Here is a 21,902-nt window from a genome sequence, read left to right on the forward strand (position 1 = left end):
ATTTCACACCCCATACAGCGGGAGGGGCAGCTCCAGGAGGCCACTTGGGCTGCAAAATGCCCAAATGTCAGCAAGCAGATGGCATCTCCATGAGGCTCTACCAGTCTCTCCTCAGGCCGCAGAGAAATCCTGGCGCAGGAGGAGAGGCTGGGCCTTGACTGCTTCCGCTTCATATTCTTACCTAAAATAAAAGCTTGGGAGGACAACTGCCGGAATATTAAAAGGGATTTTGGCAAATTTCCCGAGAATGCTTCATGTGAGCTAAGGCCAGGGAGTGGCCCAGAAGGAGGTGGTTCTGGGTCACGGCTCCATCAGGCAGGGTCCCTACTTCTGACGGGGAGCAGACCCCACGGTGCCGGGATGGCAGCGAGTGCGCACGCTCCTGCGGGGCCCTACCTCCCACGCCCGGCGATGCCTTGCACGACTGGGCTGGCTCAGTGTGGGACCCAGCGTCCCCACAGGAGGCAGTAGGCCATAGCAAAGCCGATCACCCTGCAGGCAGCAGAGCCAGATGGCCCTGCAAGTCTATTCCTGAGATTTCCACCTGTCAAGGCCCCAAAGGAAGCAGCGAAGGGACAGCTCAGAGCGAATGAGGAGCCATCTGGCCGGGCCCTCCTGCCTGGTGCCAACCGTGGTGCCTCTGCCGGACCCAAGGCCCTGAGTCAGGCCGCACACCCCTCCCACCAGGGATGAAGACCCAGCCTCACCAAGCTGCAGCAGTGTGCACACGGTCGGGGCTGTACGGGCTCCCTGAACCTCGATGACACCTGGACCCCAGGTTTAAACCCCAGGACTGGGGGGACTGAAACTCCTCCCAACCCCAAGAGGTTCCGCTTCTGAGACACTAATGTGGCCTGGACATCACAGGCTTGGTGGCAGTTTCGACCATCAGCAGCACGCCCCGTGGCCCCACTTTACTTTTCTTACTATATTTATTCCAAATGATTAAAATATTGTCATGGAAAGCCGTGAAGCTGACTCAAACCCGACTTCCAGCACTGACTCCGTGGGCTTTATTTTTACTGATTTAATAAATGCTTATAAAGCTCTTACTATGAGCCAGGAGCTGTTCTTGGCACTTTACAAATGGGAACTCATCTAATTGTTTTGAAAGACAGTTCCTTCAACCTTTTTGTTGACAGTGAGGAAAAGCCGAACTTTTCCATCTGTTGGGTTTGGCTGGCACGCGGTTTCCCCCACCCACAGCCCGCCACTGACAGAACTCAGTGCATCTGTGAGCCTATTTCCGAATCCTGCACACGGGAGCACTGTTTGCTGTGTGGGCTGTTGCTCTAAGACATCCACGGCGCTCAACGTGTGGCCACACGCATCCCCCGAGGGGCCTGGCGCGTGGGCATCGGGAAAGGGCTATCCAAACACAAGAAGTTTCCAGGTTCACACTGTCCGCACAGTCAGCACACACCCAGAATGTGCCAGGCGCTGTCCTAGGTGCTGAGCACCTGATAGTGGTAGGCCCACACTCTCCTGGAGCCTGAAGCCTTTTAAGTGAATTCTGACCATCTGCTGAGCACCTGGTCCTAGCCCACTCTTGAAAAACAAAACAAATAAAAGGAGAAAAAGCAGGAGAGGGAAATGAGCTCACATGGGTAGGACTTCTCCAGAGAGACAAATCTCCACCAGGCACCCGCTGCAGCACCCTCTTTCTGGACATCTGAAAAGGGTGGCAGGGTTCCCTCTCACTCCCATGGGGAGGACCTGAACGGCAAGAGCACTGTCAAGCTCCCCCTTTGTTCCTGTTCCCAGTTCCAAGAGGCCAGCCACAGCACATGTGGACCCGACAACACGGGTACCTCAGCACACTTCGCCTAATGGGGACTCTGGCTGGAGGCGACAGGGCACTTGCCCAGGCCTCTAGGGGAACTGAAGAAATGGACGATTCTGCACCAGCAGCTCCAGTTCTGCAGTTGGAGCTAAGAGTCAGCCGTAGGGGAAGGGAGGGAGGGTGGCCGTGTGCCCCTGGGGCCACGGGGGTCTGTCATGTGCTTGTTCCATGTGCTTGTCCCAGAGTGGCAGATTTCCAGCATCCTCAGAATTGCCAACTCTGGGAAAGACAGCAGAACATGGGGCCAGAGCTCGGCTCTGGTAGGAGCTGTCACCCCACTTGGTGAGCCACAAGCCTCCCTTCAGGGGGTACAATGGCCGACACTCCCTGGACAGGCTGCCCTACCGGGGGTGGGGCAGGGCATCGGCCACGCATCTCTGAAGGGCTACCATGGGTTCGAACCTTGCTGAGGGAAGGAGCAGGTGCTGCTGGAGTCCACAGTGCCGGGAAGCAGCCACCAGGCTGAGGGTCCCCTCTGGCCATGCCTGGTGAGCGGGGCCTACAGGACAAGGTCAGCTTCCTAACCGGGCAGGAGGCAGTGGGCTAGTTGTTAAGCACACCCCATACCTCAGTCTAGCTCTCTCTGTTTCTGAGCTGTGATCTGGCAAATCCAAGGTGCCTCCACACATGAATGGGGACCTCCAAACTCCATAAACTCAGATCACCTTCCTTGGGGGACCTGGCCTGAAGTTCAAATTGTCCACCCTCATCTAGGCAGCACTTGCCACCTGGGTGGGTGGTCAGAGGCGCTCTGCTGCTGCCTAGTGGCCACCCTAGGCTGGAGACCCATACCTGTGAGGACGTGGGAATTGGAGGTTTACTTTGCTGAGAATATGTCTGTAAATTTATTGCCTTCTTAATCAATGAAAAATCTTTACGGTCATGAACTATGGGAAAGAGGCTAGCCGGTCCTCAACAGGAAAATTCTGTGATCTGAATTAAACCTTTACTCCCTGATTGAGGCATGAAGAACCCTCCTGGAAGAATGAGCCCACTGAATTTCAGAGTGTGGGTCACAGGGTTGGCCTGGGGTCCAGGCACAGCTGGTCCACCAGAGGAAGGGGCAGTTTTTTATTATACACAAACCTCACTAGCATCAAAAACATGTATTACTAAAGCTTATTTTTAAGTTTTTCTCCTTGGGGGGAAATTATGTGAAGACTTTACAAGCCACGATCTTCCAGACTTGGCACATGTAAGGTCACAGCAAAGACAAACCTGCCTTTTAGCCCTGAACTCCGAGAGGCTTTTCCTTCTCCTAAAAAGATGCTGAAATTGTACTCAGTGCAGTTGGCATGACCTGAAGCAAATCTGCTTTCTTTTAGGATGACTTTGTGGAGCAGTGTGGAATTAGCTCAAAGGTAAGGTGGCCACCACTACAGCCTTGAGTTCTGGGACTCAAGAAGCCTAATCCCTACCTGTGGCTTTTCCTTGACCCCAAACAGGTCTGGGAGCCAGCCCCTAACTCTCCCCAAACAGAACTGGTGTCTCTTCCTTCCTAGTCCTTATCCCAATGTGGCCTCACCTACTCGCTCACTTGTTCACTCGCCACCTGCCCTATGTTCCAGGCCTGTTCCACCTCTCCCCAGGAAGCCCCTGGCTGTCAGCGAGCCCTGCGGAGCAATCCAGCTGCACGACACAGCCCTGCACCCTGCTGTTGTCACCCAACAGGAGCAGCTGTCCAGGGACAGAATCAGGAGCCTCTGCCTTGGGCCCTTCATCTGCACTCTCCCCACCGAAGGAAGCTCAGAGACCTACCTGCGAAGCCGACACAGTGATAAGGGCCCCTGTCCACCCTCTCCTGCTCAGGCGAGGGCTGACACCCGCAGCACTCTACACCCACCAGGTACACGTGTGGACACGGCCCCGAGCAGTACCCCTCAAGGCCTTCCCACCTTCTGACTGGCAACCCGAAGAGGGCTGAATACTGGCTCAGACCAGTGAGAAAGGAGTCCACGGCTGGGGCATCCCTAGCTGCACTACTGCTTCTGACCACAGAATGCAGCAACACAGTGACCAGTGTTCAGCGAAGGACTGGCTGGCTCCATAGTTTCTAGAGCCCAGTGGAAACACACAGTTCCTTGACCAAAACTACTCAACTTCAAGGCGGTGGCGGCAGAGCATTCGGCCAAGCACAGAGCCTTTACAACGGCACGGGCCGCACTTGCATGAGGCTGGCCCTGGCTTGGGGGCCTCAGAGCCCGAGGCCAGCCTTCAAGCTGATGGACACCTCGGCTGTCACCCACCTGCTTGCCTGTCCTTTTATCCCAATGTCCTGCTGACTCTACACGCAACATTGGGAGAAAAGTATAGTTTCGGAAAGCCAATGGAGTGACATTTTGTAAAATATATCATTTCACAATTGTTAGGTGAGTTCCCTCTGGAAAGGGGGAGCCCTTCTGGGAAACAAGTATGGAAGGGGGGAGGGTCCAAGCTCTGAAAATTTAACTCTAGCCAAGCCTTCTCCCCGGCTTCTAAAGTAAGCTGGCAACCCATCACTTTTATAGTCAAAGCAGCTGGCGTGTTCCAAGATGTTTACCAGCGCCGAGAGAAAAGAGGAGCTCCAAACCTGGCTGGCGCTTACATCTATCTCTGTATCTTAGAGAACAGGGTGGGGCTTGGGAATGTCTGGCCAGCCCCCAACACCTCCCACCTAGCCACCCCAACCCCGTGTAAAAGGAGGGCATCGCCAATGCATCTGCCTGGCCCACCTAGCTCTAGCACCCTCCTATCTGCCAGCAGAAAGGATGTTTGCCAGACAGACCAGGCTAATGAGAAGTGCTCTGGGAACCAAAGCGGCCAACGTGATCGATCCACTAAGCAGGAGGTGGAGGCCACACCTCTGAAGCAGGGACAGCACGCGGTACCATGCTCATGGGAAGGAGCCCACACTACTGAGTCCCCTCACATATGCAGCCGTCACCGCCTCCAACGTCCTCCTCCAGCCTCCTCTCTGGAGAGTCAGCCGACCATAGGCAATGTCATCCGAGTCCACCCCTTCTGGGCTCTGTGACCTTGGGCAGGTCCCTGCCCCCAGTGGTCTCCTGATTGCCTGGGTGCAGAGAGGGGTTGGACAGGCCATTACAGAGCACAGCAGCTCTTAAACAAATGTCACGATTCTCGGAGTCCTACACAGATGCCTCTGAAGAGGCTGTCTAGCGGTGATAAGTAATTTCTGTGCCCAGAACCATTTTCTGAGGAAACGTCTGAGGAGAAATGGGACTGGGTGGCCCAGTGTGACTGTCTGGTCTCTTCTTACCCAGCATCTCAAGCCTCAGCACCTTCACACAGGGTCCCCCAGAAAGTCACACAAGGCCCCTGTCCAGCACCTACCCTTCTCCTTGGTAGTCTTCGTCCAGGTTTGACAGGAGCTGTGAGCCCGCAGTGGAGAGGTCAGCCGCAGCCAGGGGCAAGTCTCGGTAGGCAAAGGGCACCAGCGGCCCGGGGTCGATGATCCTGGTCTCCTCGTCCACGTGCTGGGAGAGGATCTCGACGTCGGAAGAACGCCCTTCAGTGGTGGGCCTGAGTGGAGAGGGTGCAACAGAGCAGTCATCCCTTGTGAGCACAGCACCTTCTCCATTCCCCACAGAGCGGGGACAACCCACCAGATGCTGTGCCGTGCTGGTGGGAGGTGTGAGGCTGCTGTTCTTCCCTGCTGGCCACCCAAGGGAGCCACACATCACATCTCCTCACCAGTCAGGAAAAGTGGGAAATGGGAAGAGGAACTGCTCAGATTTGAATCTATGAGCTGTGGGAGAGGGTCCTTCATCACAGGAATGTGAAGACCCACATGGAAACTCAGCAAATCAGCAAAACCAGGCTTAGATTCAGGCTTCGCAGTCACTGGACTTCACGTTGGAGTAATTCTTCTTTCAAACTGTCTCCTGTAAAGGTCCTTGGGGATGCTTCCACCTTCTGCGGCCAATGGAGACGAGGTTTTTGTTCACAACTGGATGTACTGCTGGTGGGTGGGGCACCCACCTGGAGAGACTGTGTGGGCCTCAGGGCAGTGAGGACAGAAGGGGCTGCTGTTCCTGGGGGCCGCTCCCTTCCCACTGGAACTGGCCCTACGGCAGTGCCCTCTGGAAGGTCGAGTGGGAAATGGGGTCACTTGATCAGGTGTCTGAGCTGTGGGTCTACCCCTGTGTTACTGACAGGCTCACAGAGGCACCACGAATAACCCACAACTGTCCCCTCCACTGGCATGACGGGCCACCTCGCCCAGCGCAGCACCGCCTCCCAGCCCCCCAGGGTATTTAGCAACTTGTGGTGGCACTTTTGGCTGCCACAATGACCACAGGGGGTCGCTTTTGCCATAAGTAGATGTAGGGACATTATACATCCTGCACCATGTGATTCTGTGATCTGCCCATCGAAAGGAAAAGTATATACCCCAATTTTCAATTCTGTGTTCACTCGTGTGACTTGTTCTGGCCAATGAGATGTTAGCAAATGTGACACAGACAGAGGCATGGAGATGCACCTGTGACTCTCTGCAGTGCTGCAGCCCTGCACTGTCACGACTGGAAAGTGAGTAGCCTAGTCCAGGGAGGGAGTCCAGTCTCCTTGTTCCACGGACAGCCAGTTGAGCCCACACCCAGGTGTGATCTGGCCAGGACTGGTATGGCGGTCCAGATGGCTACCCAGACGTGGAGGATAAGCGCTGCCTGTGTATTCGCTGAGTGTCTGTGGGCGGCTGTCACACGGCATTGCTGTGGCAAGAGACAGCCGGTCCGTGCTCCCGGTGACAGAAGCCAGCCCTCTGGGTGGGCAGGCCAGGGCAGCGTGGTGGAATAGAAGGAGTGCTGTTCTCATCTTGGATTTGTGCCCGTGAGCTGCAACCACAAAACGAATGACCACTGCTTGGTCCTGGCTTCTAGCTCTGCTCGCCGTTCCCGTGGCATTAACTCCCTGGACATGCATCCTGGCAGTTCCCAAGGCCTGCTTCTGAAAGGCCGCGTACTAAAGGAAACCTGTGCTGGCTGCCTGAACCGGAAGACCCTTGTCCTTCAAAACACTGACGGCCAATTTTGGAAAGCAGAATTCCTCTGCTTTTTCAAACTACAAAATGAAATGACACTAGTGAGGCCACTCAGAAGAAAAGCAAATCTAATGAGTCATTTTAATGTTGGGCTCACAGACAGACCAGCTGGAGCACCTGCATCTGCCCAGGACTGGGGAAGAGGCCACGGTCGCACCCACGGCCCATGCTCCGAGCCGCAGCTCGGCCCCTGTGCTACTTACCGTGCGCTGCTCATGTCGAAAGATGTGGCCAGTGCTACGGGCTTCCTGGTGTCTAGTGTGACTCAGCGGTCCTGAAGCTGACCGGCAGCATCTCCACGTGGAGTCCTACAGAACGTATGCATGTGGCACCCTGAGGACAAATAACTGAGTAGTAATTTATCACTCGGATGCCAACCCAACATCCTCCCAAGCTCGTCTGAAAACGGAAGTCCTTAGTACTTTCTTCCATGGACCACTTTTCTTCACAGTAATGTTGAACAGATTCCTAACCATTATTCTCTGGGATATAACAACAGGCAGAATTTCTTTCTGAGAAATGAAGAAATGGGCTCAGAGTGACAAAATGACTTTTCTGTGTCAGGGCTGCGCTAGGAAGCAAAGACGAGGGGACTCTGTCCTGGCCACGGAGAAGCCCGTTCCCTGCCCTGCGCCTCACGCTCAGGCTGGCCACTCCAGCCAAACAGAATGATGGCCTTAAAGCCAGTGTGCTTGGGGATAATTTGTTACACAGCAATAATAACTGTAACATCCCAGCTGAGAATGGTAGCCCAACTGGAATATTAAAGAGAAATGAAAAACAAAACTTAAACCAAGTATGGTGACAGTATTTATACATAAAATCTGGAAATAAACCATATGTGTCACTAGCTGTGGGCCCCAGACTTCCCACTGAGTGTCATCAATTTCAATGAACTCATAGCCACAGGAACTGGACAGGAAGCCTGTAGTCTACACGCAGGAGTATTCAGAGTTTCAAATGCAGACTCAGTAGAAAATGAAAATGCCACCTGTCTGACACAAGCCCATCATGCTACGGATGAACAAGCCACTGCAAAAACTCTGAATATCTACACGTGTCACTTGAGAACGCTGCGCCTTTTGACACAGACCAAGCTACTGAGCTGCCTACAGTGCATAATTAAGGGTTTCAGATGTACTGAGGTTTCCTCCTGCCAAATGTCATTCATCTGAACTTGACTCTTCTGGCAAATATAACTGAAGTATAATTTGTAAAGCAAGCGCACCATGTGAATTACTTCCTCCTACTGGTTTAACACACTGCATGATTCAGAGTAGAAAAACTACTCTGGGGCCCCTAAACCATAAAGCCAAGTCCCATCGTTCACTAGGAAAGGGGACCAGGATCCAGAAGAATGAAGTGACTTGTCCAGAACTACACTCCTCGTTTGTGGACCAGTCGAGGCTGGACTCCAAGATTCCTAACACCTTAGTGTGATGCTACTTGTCAAAACATGAAATGTTATTTTTGGAAAAGGAGTGACAACTAGCAGTCTGAACGCGGTTACAACTAGAAATAGCATTATTTCTCTCTAACCTTTGTCTTCAAATTGACTCTATAACTTTCTGGTTACTCACACTGTCAAGAACCATCTCATTTCAGCAATTAAAACTAACTTTAAGATGCTTTTTAAAAAACTCATAGAGTCTAAGTCAAGTCTACAGTCTCACATTCAGCTCAAAGCTTGGGCTACCATACCAAAATACCACAACTGGTGGCTTCTGCAACAGAAGCTGCTCAGTCTGGAGGCTGGAAGTCCCAGATCAGGGTGCTAGTGCGTTCAGCTTCTGGGGAGAGCTCTCTTCCTGGCGGGCAGACAGATGCCTTTTCTCTGTGTGCTCACGGGGTGGAGAGAGAAAAACAGAACTCTCTTCCCCCTCTGAGGCCACAGACCTATCAGATCAGGGCCCATTCTTACCACCTCGTCTAACCATAATTACCTCCTACAGACCTGTCACCTCATACTGGCACGGGGGAGACACACTTCAGTCCACAGTGCAGGACATGATCTTTGGAGCTCCTCCCACCTGTCAGCAGGAGTCTGGAATGTTGAAGATGCTCACAGCTGCATGCAGAATGTGCAACTCTATCTTGCTTCCATGACTCCGGAAGCCGCACCAGGCTTATTCTAGACTCTTGGTCAGCGAGCACCTTGGGGCCTCCTGTGTATCCTTTTCCTTTTCAGAGGGAACTAACAAGCCAAAGGTGATCTCTGACCAAAGCAGCTCTCTCCCAAGGTTGGAGCCTTGATGTTTTTCATAGAGTGACGTATGTAACTGCTATTTGCGGTCTACTGAAATGCAACAGCATTTAGCAAGAATATGATGGTGACTGTCAATTAGAGGCGGGTTTTAAGTAACAAATCTACAGCTAAATTTTCTAACAGCCACAAAGAATACTGAACAACTGTGGCCCTTTACCAAAGCACAGAGCACCTGTCATTCCTACTTTACCCTCGAAGTACCTGATGCCTCAGAGCAGCTCTGTGGTCAGAATCATGTTGGTGGGGACAGCCAGCTGACCTCAGGTCACATATAATTTCCTCCAATGGTAAACAACTAAGATTTCTCCAGAAACATTTTTGGTATATTTGGTTTAATACACTTATTATCAAAAACACTGTAAAAGTATTTTGGGCACTTAAATACAATTCCAGCAAAAAAGCTCCAAGGGTGATCATGACAGCCCCAGAATGTACTATGGTATTCAGACTGGAGACCTCTAGAGACAAGATGGTCTGAATTTCTGCAACCACTTTATTTGTTTACATCTTTCTATTTATAACACAATCTGTAACTGACTTATAGACACTAAGTCACTTTTAAATTAGGCAGCCCCTCCCCTTTGATCTTCGTTCAACTTCAGTGTCCTCTCTACCAGGCAGTAAGGGGAGATACAGCAAGACTGGAACCTAGTTGCTCAGGACAGGCCTGTGACAAGGTCTGAAGCGTTTAGATTCCCCACTTACACCTTCACAGCTCATTTTAATGTCATGAGGACAGAAAAATAGCTCCAAACACTAGAAAATCCTAACAGCTTCATAGGCTGGTAGGATTTTGAACTCCTTTTTAAATATATTTAATTACTCCCTGTGCTCCATTCTTTAAATGATTTCTATATATCCCTACTCATTCCAAAAAGGTTCTGAGCTGGTTAACTTTCCCTGTCTCAGTTTTCCCATATAAAACTCACATGGCTGTAGACTGATCAATACAAGTTTCAGTTTAGAAGAAAAAAAGATTGTGGAAGAGCCAAGAAAACGCTAACGTTTGATATGAGTTAGATTCCCATGTGTAAAGTATAGTTCTAAATGCTGAGGAGATTTTTAAAAAGTGTAAGTCAGACCTGGTGTCCTTAAGGAATCTGTAACCTGCGTGAGTGAGACAGGAGTGGTGCCCACGTAATGGTGTCTCACTACATGCCCAGTCCGGGCTCAGGGACCCCTGTGCCTCAGCGCTCCCTTCCACCCCCCTCCCACCCCCCAAGAAGGAGGGGCGGGTGGGGCCCTAAAGGGTGGAGGTGGTCCAAGAGTAGACACTGCAGGAGAGGTTTGGGAGTGGCACTTGCAGGCAGGGTCTCAGCAGTAAGTAAGCTAATTAGGAGCTAAAGTTAGGGTTTGATCCTGCAGACACAAGGGAGCCTGTGAAGGTATCTAAATAGAAAGTGACAACGACAAAAGGTGACATTTGCTGAGTGCTTACTCTTGAGTAGACACATTTAACTCTGTTCCTGACAGCCCTATGGCATAGCTACTCTTTCTGTTTTACTGATGAGGAAATTGAGGCACAGGGGTGTTAGGTCACTCGGAGTTACAGGTTAGTTAGCAGACACTTACAGTCAGGATTTGAACCCTGGGCAGAGCGCACACTCCCACCTATGGCTGCAGGCCACCTCGGGAAAGAACAGGAAGGGTGCAAACAGAGGAGAAAGAGAGGCCTGACAGCTTAGGAAGGAGCTGGGACAGGGGGCATTTCAAGGAGGGGTCAGATGTTGCTGAGTCATTGGGAACTACATCCTAGAAACAGCCAATGGATTTGGGTTCAGGTGACCAAGGTGACCTTTAAGAACCTGTTTCAGCAGAGGTGGGGGGGGGCAGGGGTTCCTTGCAGGACAACAAGGAGGCAGTGACAGCAAACAGAGCCCTGGGTAGAAATTGACAGTGAAAGGACAAGGACAGAGGAGAAAGCTCCGAGCCCCAAAGCAATGAAACATTTTCTTTATTTGAGAGATTAGAATGTTTCTTTCTGTTCTTTTGTTTTGAAAGACAAAACTAACACATTTAGTAGTCAAGGTTAAAATTAGGAGGTGTCACAGAAATCGTTTAAAAACACTGCATCAAATACCGATAGACTACAGAGATGTAACTGTTTTAAAGGGCATCAAAACGGAGGTTTGCTTGGCTTTATCTGCTGCACTGGTTGGACAGAAGAGCAGTTCTGGAACTGGGGAGAGGGAGGGGGAGTGAGGGAATCAAGGGTGAATTCCTTCGCTTCGGACTAGTTTTTAGCGAGAGGGTGCAGCCGAAAGCTTATGTTATGACTTGAGGCTGAAACCCAGAGAGCAGCTTCCGACTGCGGCCTGGACTTCCAAAGACCCAGGCTGCAAAGGGCAGAGGTACTGGTTAAATTTCTGTTTTAATGAGCTGTGGGAACACGAGTAATCAGCCCCCGGCTTAGCTACTGAGTAGTTTCCGTCAGGGAATCAGAAACAGTTCTAGGGAGGCTGCATTTTTTGAAGAATTCTCTGCCGGTGGATAATTGAGAATGCCTAGGGCAGCAAGTAAAGCCATGGAGGAGAAAGGAAGGGAAGAAGAAGGCCTCCCAGTGGCTGAAAAGCAATTCTGGGGAGACTTCATCTCACGACAATTAACCCCTTCCAGCATCCCCACTAAGTTCTAAAGTGATGTATGAGTCCCCCAAAGGCCCATCATTTGCTGCAGCCCAGGAACTACTGCCAACCACAGAGTCCGGGACTGCCTGGGCTGAGGAACCTCAGGCTGTGATGCTGCTGGTATGTGCTTCCTGCAAAACTCAGACACTCATGCTGTGGCAATGAAGTCTCACACCCAGGCTTGAGCAGGGGAGACACCACCAGGTAATCTCTAAAAATTCAACAGGCTGATGCTGTGGGTGCAGTGAGCAACCTGCCTGCGCGAGTGCCCATGGGTTGCTTTTCTTTTCTAGGGATCTAGGCCACTGAGAAAGCTGGTGGCATCTCTGTAAGTCTCCAAAACATTCTGCCCTCCAAAGGAGGGAACCCACCGGTCTCCTCTCCATCCCAGGCCATCTCCACAGGAACCCTCTGCTGCCCTGTTACACACCCCAGCCCTTCAGGCAACTTTCTTCCCATCTCTACCAGGGCCAATTCTACCTGGGAGGTTCCTCTCACCCCAACACCAGCTCCAAGTAACACAAGGTATCTCCCGATTCTTCCCCGCTTCCTTGCTGTTCCCCCAAACACACACATAGAGAGCCTTTGCATTTTAGAGATGCCACTAGTCCCTACAGGGAACTGTAAGGATTACCAGCAACAAAAAGGTGGGGGGGGCGGTGCACAGTGGCTGGAAAGATTCAAGGACACCACAGTTCTTTTCCATAGCATCAGGGTTACGAGACTGAATAAAATAGACAAATTCTCTGTGCCCTGGAGAGTTCATTCCCGGGGGAGATGGACGATAAACATAAGTAATTTATTCGTGAGCTAGGAGAGGCTACGAATAGAAGCAAAGCGGGGAGGAGGGACAGGGATGCCCGTGGGGAGGCATGTCATTCCAAAGAAGTGGTCAGACTTTGAGCAGAGCTGAGAGGAGGTGAGGGAGCAGACCACGCAGGTGTCTGCAGAAGAGCACTGCAGGAAGGGGACCCACTGGCACTGAGACCCTGAGGCTGTGACCAGCAAGGAGGCCAGGGAGCTCTGGGGCCAAGCACTCATCATTCTGCCAGCATAGTGAAAGCCTGCAGTCTGAGCCACAATGACCTGGGCTCGAACCTCGCCTCTACTTCTCTCTGCCATGTAACCAGCTGACCACAAAGAGTGACTGCAAAAGATAAAGGAACTGCAGACTGAAATGCCCATGCCAGCACACAGCTCACACCGCGTCCCCAACACACATTACTGCCGCCCTTCCTCCTCCCCTGGCTCTCACATCGGGGCCCAATGAAAGGTTTCTAGAAGTATGCCATTCAGAGGTCTCCAAACCTGCCAAGGGGCATTACCAAGTACAAGACAAGAAACTGCAACAGTATGCAACTGTGTATAATATTGCAACAGTATGCAACTGTGTATAATATTATCAGCAAACAGTAACATTTTAGTATCCACATTCAAAAATGGGGAGGGATCCACACCAAATGATTAATTGCGATATGCTGAGAAGTTACCAAAGAGTCTAACCACTGACCTACATTTACATGGTATCTGAACATCTCACACTAAAAACATATTACATCTGCAAACAGCGATCTCAATTTTGGCTCGTACTGATGCAGAAGTGATGTGAGCAGCTTCCCTTCCACCCTGCAGCCAGGCCCACCTGGGTGGTCTAACTTTAGGAACCCTCCGAACTTCCTCATGGGAAAACGGAGTGCAAATAGAGGCAAAGGGATCTGTAGGGTTCTCAGTGAGATTCGACCAGGTGAAAGGCCTATGGCAGGTGTGCCTGGTCAGCATCTGTGGACTCCAACTGTTTCAGTTTGGCAAGGGGATGGGTTAACTTGTGGGCTGTGAACCACTTTCTAAATAAACTTAAAGCCCTTGCTGTGGCTGCTACCAAGGAGAGAAAAAGAGACCAGATAAACATCAAGTGTTTCACTTAAGCTGTGAACTTCTTTTGTGATTCAAGACTGTTGACGCCCCAAAAAATCGCATTTTAAAGAAAACTAAATTAACAAATACTAGGAGAAAAAATACATGTCACAACTAAGTTTACAAGGTCAAGGGAAGACAATATGGCAATTCCCAGTGTCTTACTCAACAATGTATTAAAATGTGCATGACAATCAGGCACTGCAATGCATGCTAGTGTTAAGGGTGGAAAATCTTCAAAGTGAGCCAACTAGCTAAGTCAGCTACAGGGAAGAAATATCTTTAGATACCAGAAGTTGTCCTACTTGCTTGGGTGTGGGTTTAGGAAATGTATTGTATAGGATATGAAGATGGCCAGTGTCTGCTTCTGTAATCTGCTCACTTATAAACCAGAGTGTACTATGAAGTGATATATTTGTATTGCATTAATGGTCGACTTCTGCTTTCCGTAAACTGCTTACTTGTTTAATGTAGTTTTGGGCTTTGTGAGCTGCCTCTTTTGAAATTGTAAGAGTGAAGACTTCCCAGTAAATCAGTAACAAGGAGGTGATTCCTCAAGGCACCAAAGTCCCAGGAAAAGGAACAACATTCCAAGATACAGATAACAAGACTGTCTACCAGGCTATGTTTGATCTAGCAATTCCCCAGATACATTTATCTTTGTAGAGGACATTAGCGGTTAACTTCTGCTTTCTGTAATTTCCTTACTCTCTCTTTGTTCTAAGATGTAGTCCACAGCTTTATAAAACTGCCTCAAAGACAGACCCGGGGCTGATCTCCTTTAACCCTGTGTGGTAGAGAGTCAGTCGCCGGCCGGCTAATAAAGGCTCATAATTAATCTCAATTGGCTCCGTGGGTCTTAGATTTGAACTCACCACAACACTAGTTACACAGCTGGGAAAAGTTTTAGTTGCTCCCCTACCTTCCCCCACCCCCTAAAAAAGACGCTTGGTGAGGGGAATAAAATAATGCTTAAACATCCACAGCTTCCCTCTGGCTCTTCCCAGCTTAAACATGTTTCAGGATGGAAAATGTAGACCAGAAACATCTTACACTCCTCAAACTGACCACTGCACCAAAAAGGGTGCTCAGCTCGCTACTGAATAAAATGCACCTGGATGGAAGAGAGCAGACTAGTCCACTGCTTGGATGCATAATTATGAGGTTTCTGACTGAGGAAGGTAGTGATGCTCCCATAAGAAACCCATTTTCCCCTGAGAAATCAAGCAACACCTCCCTTTGCTTCCTGATTCCTGCCCCATTAACACCAGGGCTCTTGAGTTTACTGATCAGACTGGAAACCTTCAGCATTTCCATAAGCAATGGAATGGGCCCTTCCCAAACCAGGTGTTTTCCATGAGCAAAGGGCTACGGCAAATTGCTTTACTGTCAATAGAATATAATAAAAAGTAACATTATGCTGTTCTAAAACCCAAAGAAGAAAACAGAGCTTACAGAGCCTACAAGAGTCTTTTATTTCCTACCTAGTGTTATTCACCAATTTATAATTAAAAGGTCTACGTTCCATGGAACATAATTTTCAAATAATCCCTTATATTTGCCTATACTTTTCTATCATCTCAAATATGTGGCCTGAATATACAACCCTATAGTCCCACTGGGCGAATTTTCATTGATGCAATTCCAGCTATTTGTAAATCTATGAGAACTGCTAGAAATGTGTAGCAAAATCCAATACCTGCATTATAATAATGAGCCTACAAAAAAAAAAAATTAAATAAACACCCAGAGTTGAAAGCACAAATTCCAAAACTTTCAAATAAATAACTGCTAATCATAGCAAGACTGAATTTAGGGTCCATGGGTGGTATGGATTCCCGTGACTGGTAACACTGATCCTATGACTGGCAGGACACAGCAAGAAGACTGGAGGAGAATGTGATGAAAAACGAGTGATTTGTTCTATCTGATGTGTGTACGCTGTATAGACTTAAATCGGAAGAGAAACTTCTTTTCAAACCTAACTGCTTGTTTGGAAGAGTTAAATGGAAGCATATCTTGGGCCCAATTTTTTACAGGCTCAGTACCACCTCCAAAAATTCCACACGGACCCACCTGTAAACCAACAGTTTCTCTCCGCAGAAAGTTGCAAAGGTTGGTGTGGACTCTACACCAGGTGGAAAATAGAATCCAACCAAGCCTGTGTGCTCATGCAGAACCTTGATCTTAATGAACATGTAGATGGAGTGGCAAGACCACGGTTAAACGCTTCTCCCAAGGCCCCCAACACCCCAGAGATCAGCTGCACTTGAGTCTGCATCCTTACCCTGTTCCTGACTGTGACCTTGGGCAAGTCACCTAACCTTTCTAAGTCTTAGCTTTGTCTTCAACGTGGAGATAACGGTCGGTAGTGAGCATTAAACGATATCATGCACAAACGATGTAGCTTTTAGCTCAGTACCTGCACACATGAGATCTAAGCAGTGTCCTTCTCAAGACGTCATGTGGCACTCTGACAAGGTAGACGCAATGACGGTTCTGCTACCGTATTCCTACACGGCACGATACCTACTTCCAGCTTTACTACTCTTCTCACCATTGTATTTCGGGGAGAAAAAACAAAGTTCCACACACCTGCGACTTCGGACCGCTGCTCTGAGCAAGGCGGAGCGCCGGGGAGGCAGGTGACGCGCACACCTGAGTGAGGAGAGGGTCGGTCTCTGGGGTCGCGGTGCAGAGACGCACCCTGGCTCCAGCGTGCCAGCGGCGCTGCACCAAAATCCCAGGCGGCTGCTGCCGTGACCCCCAAAGCGCAGCCAGACTAGGCAGCGGCGCTGGCCTGTCGCGCCCCCGGCGCCAGCACCAAGACTGGAACGCGGGGCGCGACGGGGGCCCGAGCTGGGGTCTGTGCCAACAGGTGGCGGCGCCGCCCGCCGACGGGCGCAGAGCGTCCCAAGCGCGCGCCCCCCGCCCGGCCGCGACGAACCCGCCGCGCGACGCCCAAAGCCCCCGGCCCGGCTGTGGCGACACGAGGTCCCCGCAGCGGCCCGCCGCGCGTGAGGAGACGGCGCGCCCAGCGACAGGAACACGTACCTGCCGGCGGCGCCGCGCTCCGCTCGGTCCGCGCGGTCTCCTCAGCACCCGGCGCGCGCTGGCGCGCGCTGCCCCACACTAACAACCCGCCCGCGCCTGCGCCCTGGGCCCCGCGCGCCCCGCGTGCTCGGGTGGGGGCGGGGCCCGCGCGCACGTGCGTCCGCGCCCTCACTGCCAATGCGCCGCCCGAGGCCGCGCGCACCTGCGCCCTGCGCGCCGTGGGAACACGAGCCTCGGCGCCTCCGCGCGCGCTCGCGCCGCCGCGGTGCACATCCTGGCTGGACACCCTCTTCGTCCGCACGCGGTTCCCGGGCGGCCTCTCTGGCCGCTTGCTCAGGGCCACTGGGCCCCCAGGAACATCTTCGCCGTCCGTGCCGCCGCCTCCTCCCGCCCCATCTTTTCTGGCGCAAGGCTAGAGACCTTGAAGTTGAGACCCCACGGCCCAGGCGCGCTCGCACTTTTCTTGGACGCACAAGGGGCGTGAGAGTCGAGTCTTGTCGGGAAGTCGGCGCACGCCGCCCCCTGGGCCTCCCTCCCCTCCAGGGGCTCTTCCCCAACGCGAATGGCCGCGGTGGAGAGCGTGGGATCGGGGCGGGTGCGGTTTCTGACTGGGGTGGCATCATTTCAATTACGCTTGAAAAAGGATTTTTAAAAAGCCTTGGCTTCCCTGAATGGTTGTCCACGCTTTCCCCCCACCTAGTAGTTGGCGACAACCATGGCAAAGCACCCACTTACAATGCTGGTTAAAGAGCAGGACAAGCATTTTGAAACGTGCAGAGAATCTGGAACACCACTTGGGTTTACCTGGGTCTGTGCGGTCTCATATGCTTTGATTCAGGTGCGATGCTACCTAAAAGGGAACTTTTTTCTGTAATAGCTGTCTAATAAGACCCTCTAGAGAGAGGACTGGGAACTACATGATTAACATCTTTTACCTGTCTTTTTAAGTGGTGTGTGTGTGTGTGTGTGTGTGTGTGTGTGTGTGTGTATGTGTCTTTTGAGTGTGTATAGATGCAACCATTCTACGTGGTAATATGAAATTGAAAATCCCCCCAAATGTATAATTCGTCAGCCATGTTGCCTCCGTTGCTGTCCTGTTTCCTAAAACTAAAATGTCCCTCCCTCTTTGATCAATTCCTTAGAGGTTTGCTGAAAACCTGAATCAGAGATGCAGACAAGATGCCGGCAGTTCTACTTCCTCTAAACGTCCAGCTCGTCCTGCTTGTCTTCAGATGCCCTGAGGCCTAACCCCCAGAGAAGCATTAGCCCTAAATAATAAAGGGGAAGCAGAGCGATTTTAAGGATGAAGAAACACAATTTGAATACATCACTGTTGTCATTCTGTGACCACTTAGTTTTCATTTGTGGGTAAAACAATGAAATGTGCAAACTCTTGAGGTATCTCTAGTTCCGAGTATAATTTTTACTTCATATATGAAATTATTCTTCTGAATAATTGAGTTCAAATACCTTTAAATTTGAAATTTATTTTTAAATTGTTTGCTTCTAAAGAACGTATCAAGAGACTAGTAGGTATAGGGTTATTACATACTTTAACAGACCAATATGTAGGTTTGTTTTTTTTCCCCCCAAGTTAATTGTATTTATTTTATATTGGTATATTATTAGAGGTGAATAAAAGAATTTCACTGTTTCTTTCCTGGCTATAATTGTTTCATTTCATGATCATTACTGAAAATTTTATCACATAGAGGAGGAGGTGTTAAAAAAGGATCCCTCTGAGTGTGTCATTCTGAGTATACCACTGGGCTCAAATGATCACAAAATGGCAAATTGTGAGCTTTATTATGTTTTTAATGTTTAAAATTTTGCATGTACTTCGTGAGGAAATCGTTGCTTTAGCTCCGTAATTCATGTGCCAAATGGAGTATGATTATGTGTATGTATGTATATATCTATATATATATTTGAAAAATTTAATCTAGTATTCCAATTCTAGTATAATTAGGCCATTTTTTGACCTAGCCAGTACATGTCCATGTGTTTGACGGAACCCTAACTGCTGACATTTACCAAGTGCTTACCACGTGCTAGTCCCCATTCTATGTGCTTCATATGTATTTTTTCGTAACAATCCCTTTGGAAGGTCATTATATCTCATTATACAGATGAGAAAATTGAGGTACAGAGGGATTAAGTAATTAAACATCACACTGCCAGTAGTGAAGGAACCGAGATTCAAAGCTGTGCCATCATTCAGAGACCGTGAGCTCCACCCTGATGGCTTGCTGCCTCGCAAAGCTGAGTCTCAATGAGTCTGAGGAATCACTACACAGTGGGGAAGGCGGTCTGGATTCCAGGATCTCACCCCTAATTCACTCTGTACCTTTGACTAAGGCACCTGAATGTCTAATGTAGCGGGCACTAAACTTACGCCATCCAGAAGTTCTGTAAATTACTCTCTGGCTCTAAATTTTGATTCTATTATTTTTATGTAAATAAAATTTGCTTTTTCACTTATCGGACTAAAAATCAACCAGAAAAATAAAGAATTCATGACTGAGGATAAATTTTGTTTTGTAGTTGCTAAGTTATATTAAACCTTTCATTCTTGTGTGACTGCATTGTTCATAAACTTCTGAGGCACTAAATGTGCATTCTGATCACTGGCTTGACGTGAAATTTATATTCATATGTGCCACTATTATATAATTAAGGTGTTCCGAGACATCACCTCGATCTGTTTCTTAGTGCTATGTTAGGTAAAACTCTTTGGGAAAATGCAGTTTTAAAGTGGAAGACAGAAGGCGTACACTACTTTCCCCACTTCTTTCTCTTGAAGATACCATACACCTTATTGAAATGAAAACCCTTATTCTTTATCCATAATACTGCATGTAAATTTTTTCTTGGTGGAGACATAACACAATAGCTTTCAAATTAAAAGAAACAATTGTTGCCATCCCCACAAGTCTCTGTTTGAAAGGGCTTTTTTTTCCCCTCCAACAAATTTTCAGTTAAATTCTATTTACCTCATAATCCAACTTCCAGGCTTGTATTTGGAACTATTTCTGGGGCTTTAAAAAGGTTGGGGTAGGAGAGATTAAACATTAACAAAGTGGAACTTCTGCTTATTATGAAGTCCTCTACCTACAGTTATCACTAAGTCAAAAAGCTGATGAAATTTGTGAGCAGAGCCTACTTTCCTTCTCTTCATGGGTTAATTTCATGCAAAATATTTTCCATTTTTATTTTTATGGTGGCCACGATTTCTATCCAAGGTGAAGACAGAGGCAAACTAAGTGAGAGTATTTCCTCTCTGCAATCCATGAGAAAAACTTTAACCAGAGGACGGACCAAGTTAAGTGCTCATTAATCCATTCTTTCTAATCTTTGGGGGCTATCTTGCCAACTCCAACCACAGATCACTGGTTTAACTTAACTAAGAGACAGTAAGGGTAATTCACAGAAGCTTGGGTCTCAAATCTAATGCTTGAGAAGCCAGTATATACAGAACCATGGTTAATTGTGTTTGTTTATAAAACATTTAAAACAAAGTCCTGTAAGCTGCTGAAATTTAAGTCTGGTCTTTGTGATTTAAAAATCATATGAATAGAACTAAAGGTTAAGAATTTTTTGGCCAACAGGAATCTGGATGAGCTTGGACAAGCAATGGGAAGGGGTGATGCTCTCCCAGCAGCTGTCACGCTGAGGCTGTGGCCTGTCCTCTCCCCATTTCACAGGGGAAAGCGGCAGGGGAAATTTAGATTTTAAAACGCCATGATTTTAAAGTAGGGCCATTTAAGAAGTCCACGCCAGTGCACCCAGCGATGTGGAGGGCTGAGGACCATGGCCCGGCGTAGGATGGCTGCTGCTGTTAGAGGGCCACCCTGAGGGTGACAGTGGTGAGTGTACCCGGGTCTGATTCAGTCTTACCTAGAAACCTGGTTGGGATATGAGCGCCGGAGAGAGTACTCAACCAGCCTAACGGAAACCAGTCTCTTAGATGGCACCTCAGGAACCACAGAGGTGGAGGGGAAGGCCCTTAGGCCGAGCTGCAGAAACACAGGCGACACACCACCCGTCGGGGGTCTCCGGGAAATCAGCAGCTGCTGCTCGGACCCTCCCTTTCTTCAGTCTTGAAGCCACAGATTCTCTTAACGACTCTGTTTAGTAGCCATCTCCATGGCAGCAGAGCCCCTGGTAGTGGGCACAGGGGGAGGCTGTTTATAATTTAAGGACTCACATCATATGCCAATAGCAGCTATTATTCCCAAAATCCTTGAGAAATTTCTAAAATATAAAAATATTGTGAAAAATCAAGAAATATTTCTAGTGCCTGCTGTTTACCCAGAAACCTCCTGATCATAATCGAGTTTCCTTCTAGGTCTACCACCTGGAAGAAAATACACAAACCAGTTGTATTAGGATCCGTGTGAGTTTTATCCCACTGTAAATTAGTACATGAATTGTGTCACCAAAGAGATTGGTTTCTGTTTCCGAACGTTCTCTTAGATGGTACATATCTGTATCTGGCAGGTACTCTTACTGACCTCCCTCCTATCCATGCCCCTCATCCTTCTGCCATCTTTCTGCTTGGTGTAACTGGCAAAACCACACAGATCTAACTTATCTTCATTCTTGAGAGATCAGTCACGTTGCCGGCATCCGATTCACATCTGAGGGTGACAGAGACCCTCTCCTTGACAAAACTAGCCAGGTGCCCCTTTGCCTTGGCCTGTGAAGACTTGAACAAACACTGACAAATCCTAACGGCTCAAAGACACATCCTAGGACATCCTAGTCCTCCTTCAAGTGCCTGCCAGACAATGCTCAAGGCTGCCTAGATACCCCACTGTCTGGTCCGCCCAGCACCCACAGGTGGGGCCAATCTCCAGAGGGGTAGGAGCCTAACTCATGGATAAGTGCCAGGAACCCAGACGGCGTCACAAAGCCAAACCTCACATAAACTGTTTATGAAATGAGAATGCTCCCTCCATACACTCTTAGTACCAAAACCTTCCATGACATTTACAGGCTTCTGGAAACACTATGTTCTTATTACCTATCTCAGCTGTGCAGTAGAACAGAAATGAAATATATAAGATATATTCTTCTCTACATGGAGCAAATATTAAAATCAACTCAGGTGATATATTCTTTACGTAGTATAGGTACTAATTTTGTTCGTTAAAC

General features: G+C 49.1%; 1 protein-coding gene and 1 long non-coding RNA gene across 5 annotated transcripts in view; one reads left to right on the forward strand and one right to left on the reverse strand.

Moving 5' to 3' along the window:
• TMEM266 (transmembrane protein 266) overlaps window positions 1-16,846 on the reverse strand; it is a 50,027-nt gene extending 33,181 nt beyond the window's left edge. The window contains exons 1-4 of one of the 4 annotated variants that reach the window (XM_036231832.1): window positions 16,746-16,763; window positions 16,287-16,349; window positions 7,088-7,217; window positions 5,177-5,365 (exon numbers count right to left, since the gene is read on the reverse strand). In XM_036231832.1, the coding sequence (XP_036087725.1) occupies window positions 5,177-5,365; window positions 7,088-7,101 (203 nt within the window). In that variant the 5' untranslated portion in view covers window positions 7,102-7,217; window positions 16,287-16,349; window positions 16,746-16,763. Of the gene's footprint in view, window positions 1-5,176; window positions 5,366-7,087; window positions 13,146-16,113; window positions 16,450-16,745 lie in introns of those variants that run through there. The other 3 variants (XM_016125811.2, XM_016125810.2, XM_016125808.2) reach the window with 3 other exon arrangements.
• Window positions 16,847-16,994: 148 nt separating this feature from the next.
• LOC118611387 lies at window positions 16,995-18,402 on the forward strand. Its single transcript, XR_004954305.1, has 2 exons — window positions 16,995-17,583; window positions 17,888-18,402. It is a non-coding gene; the product is annotated as an uncharacterized LOC118611387 (long non-coding RNA).
• Window positions 18,403-21,902: the final 3,500 nt, after the last annotated feature.

This window comes from Rousettus aegyptiacus, unplaced genomic scaffold, assembly GCF_014176215.1.
Source record: "Rousettus aegyptiacus isolate mRouAeg1 unplaced genomic scaffold, mRouAeg1.p scaffold_m13_p_14, whole genome shotgun sequence".
Taxonomy (NCBI): domain Eukaryota; kingdom Metazoa; phylum Chordata; class Mammalia; order Chiroptera; family Pteropodidae; genus Rousettus; species Rousettus aegyptiacus.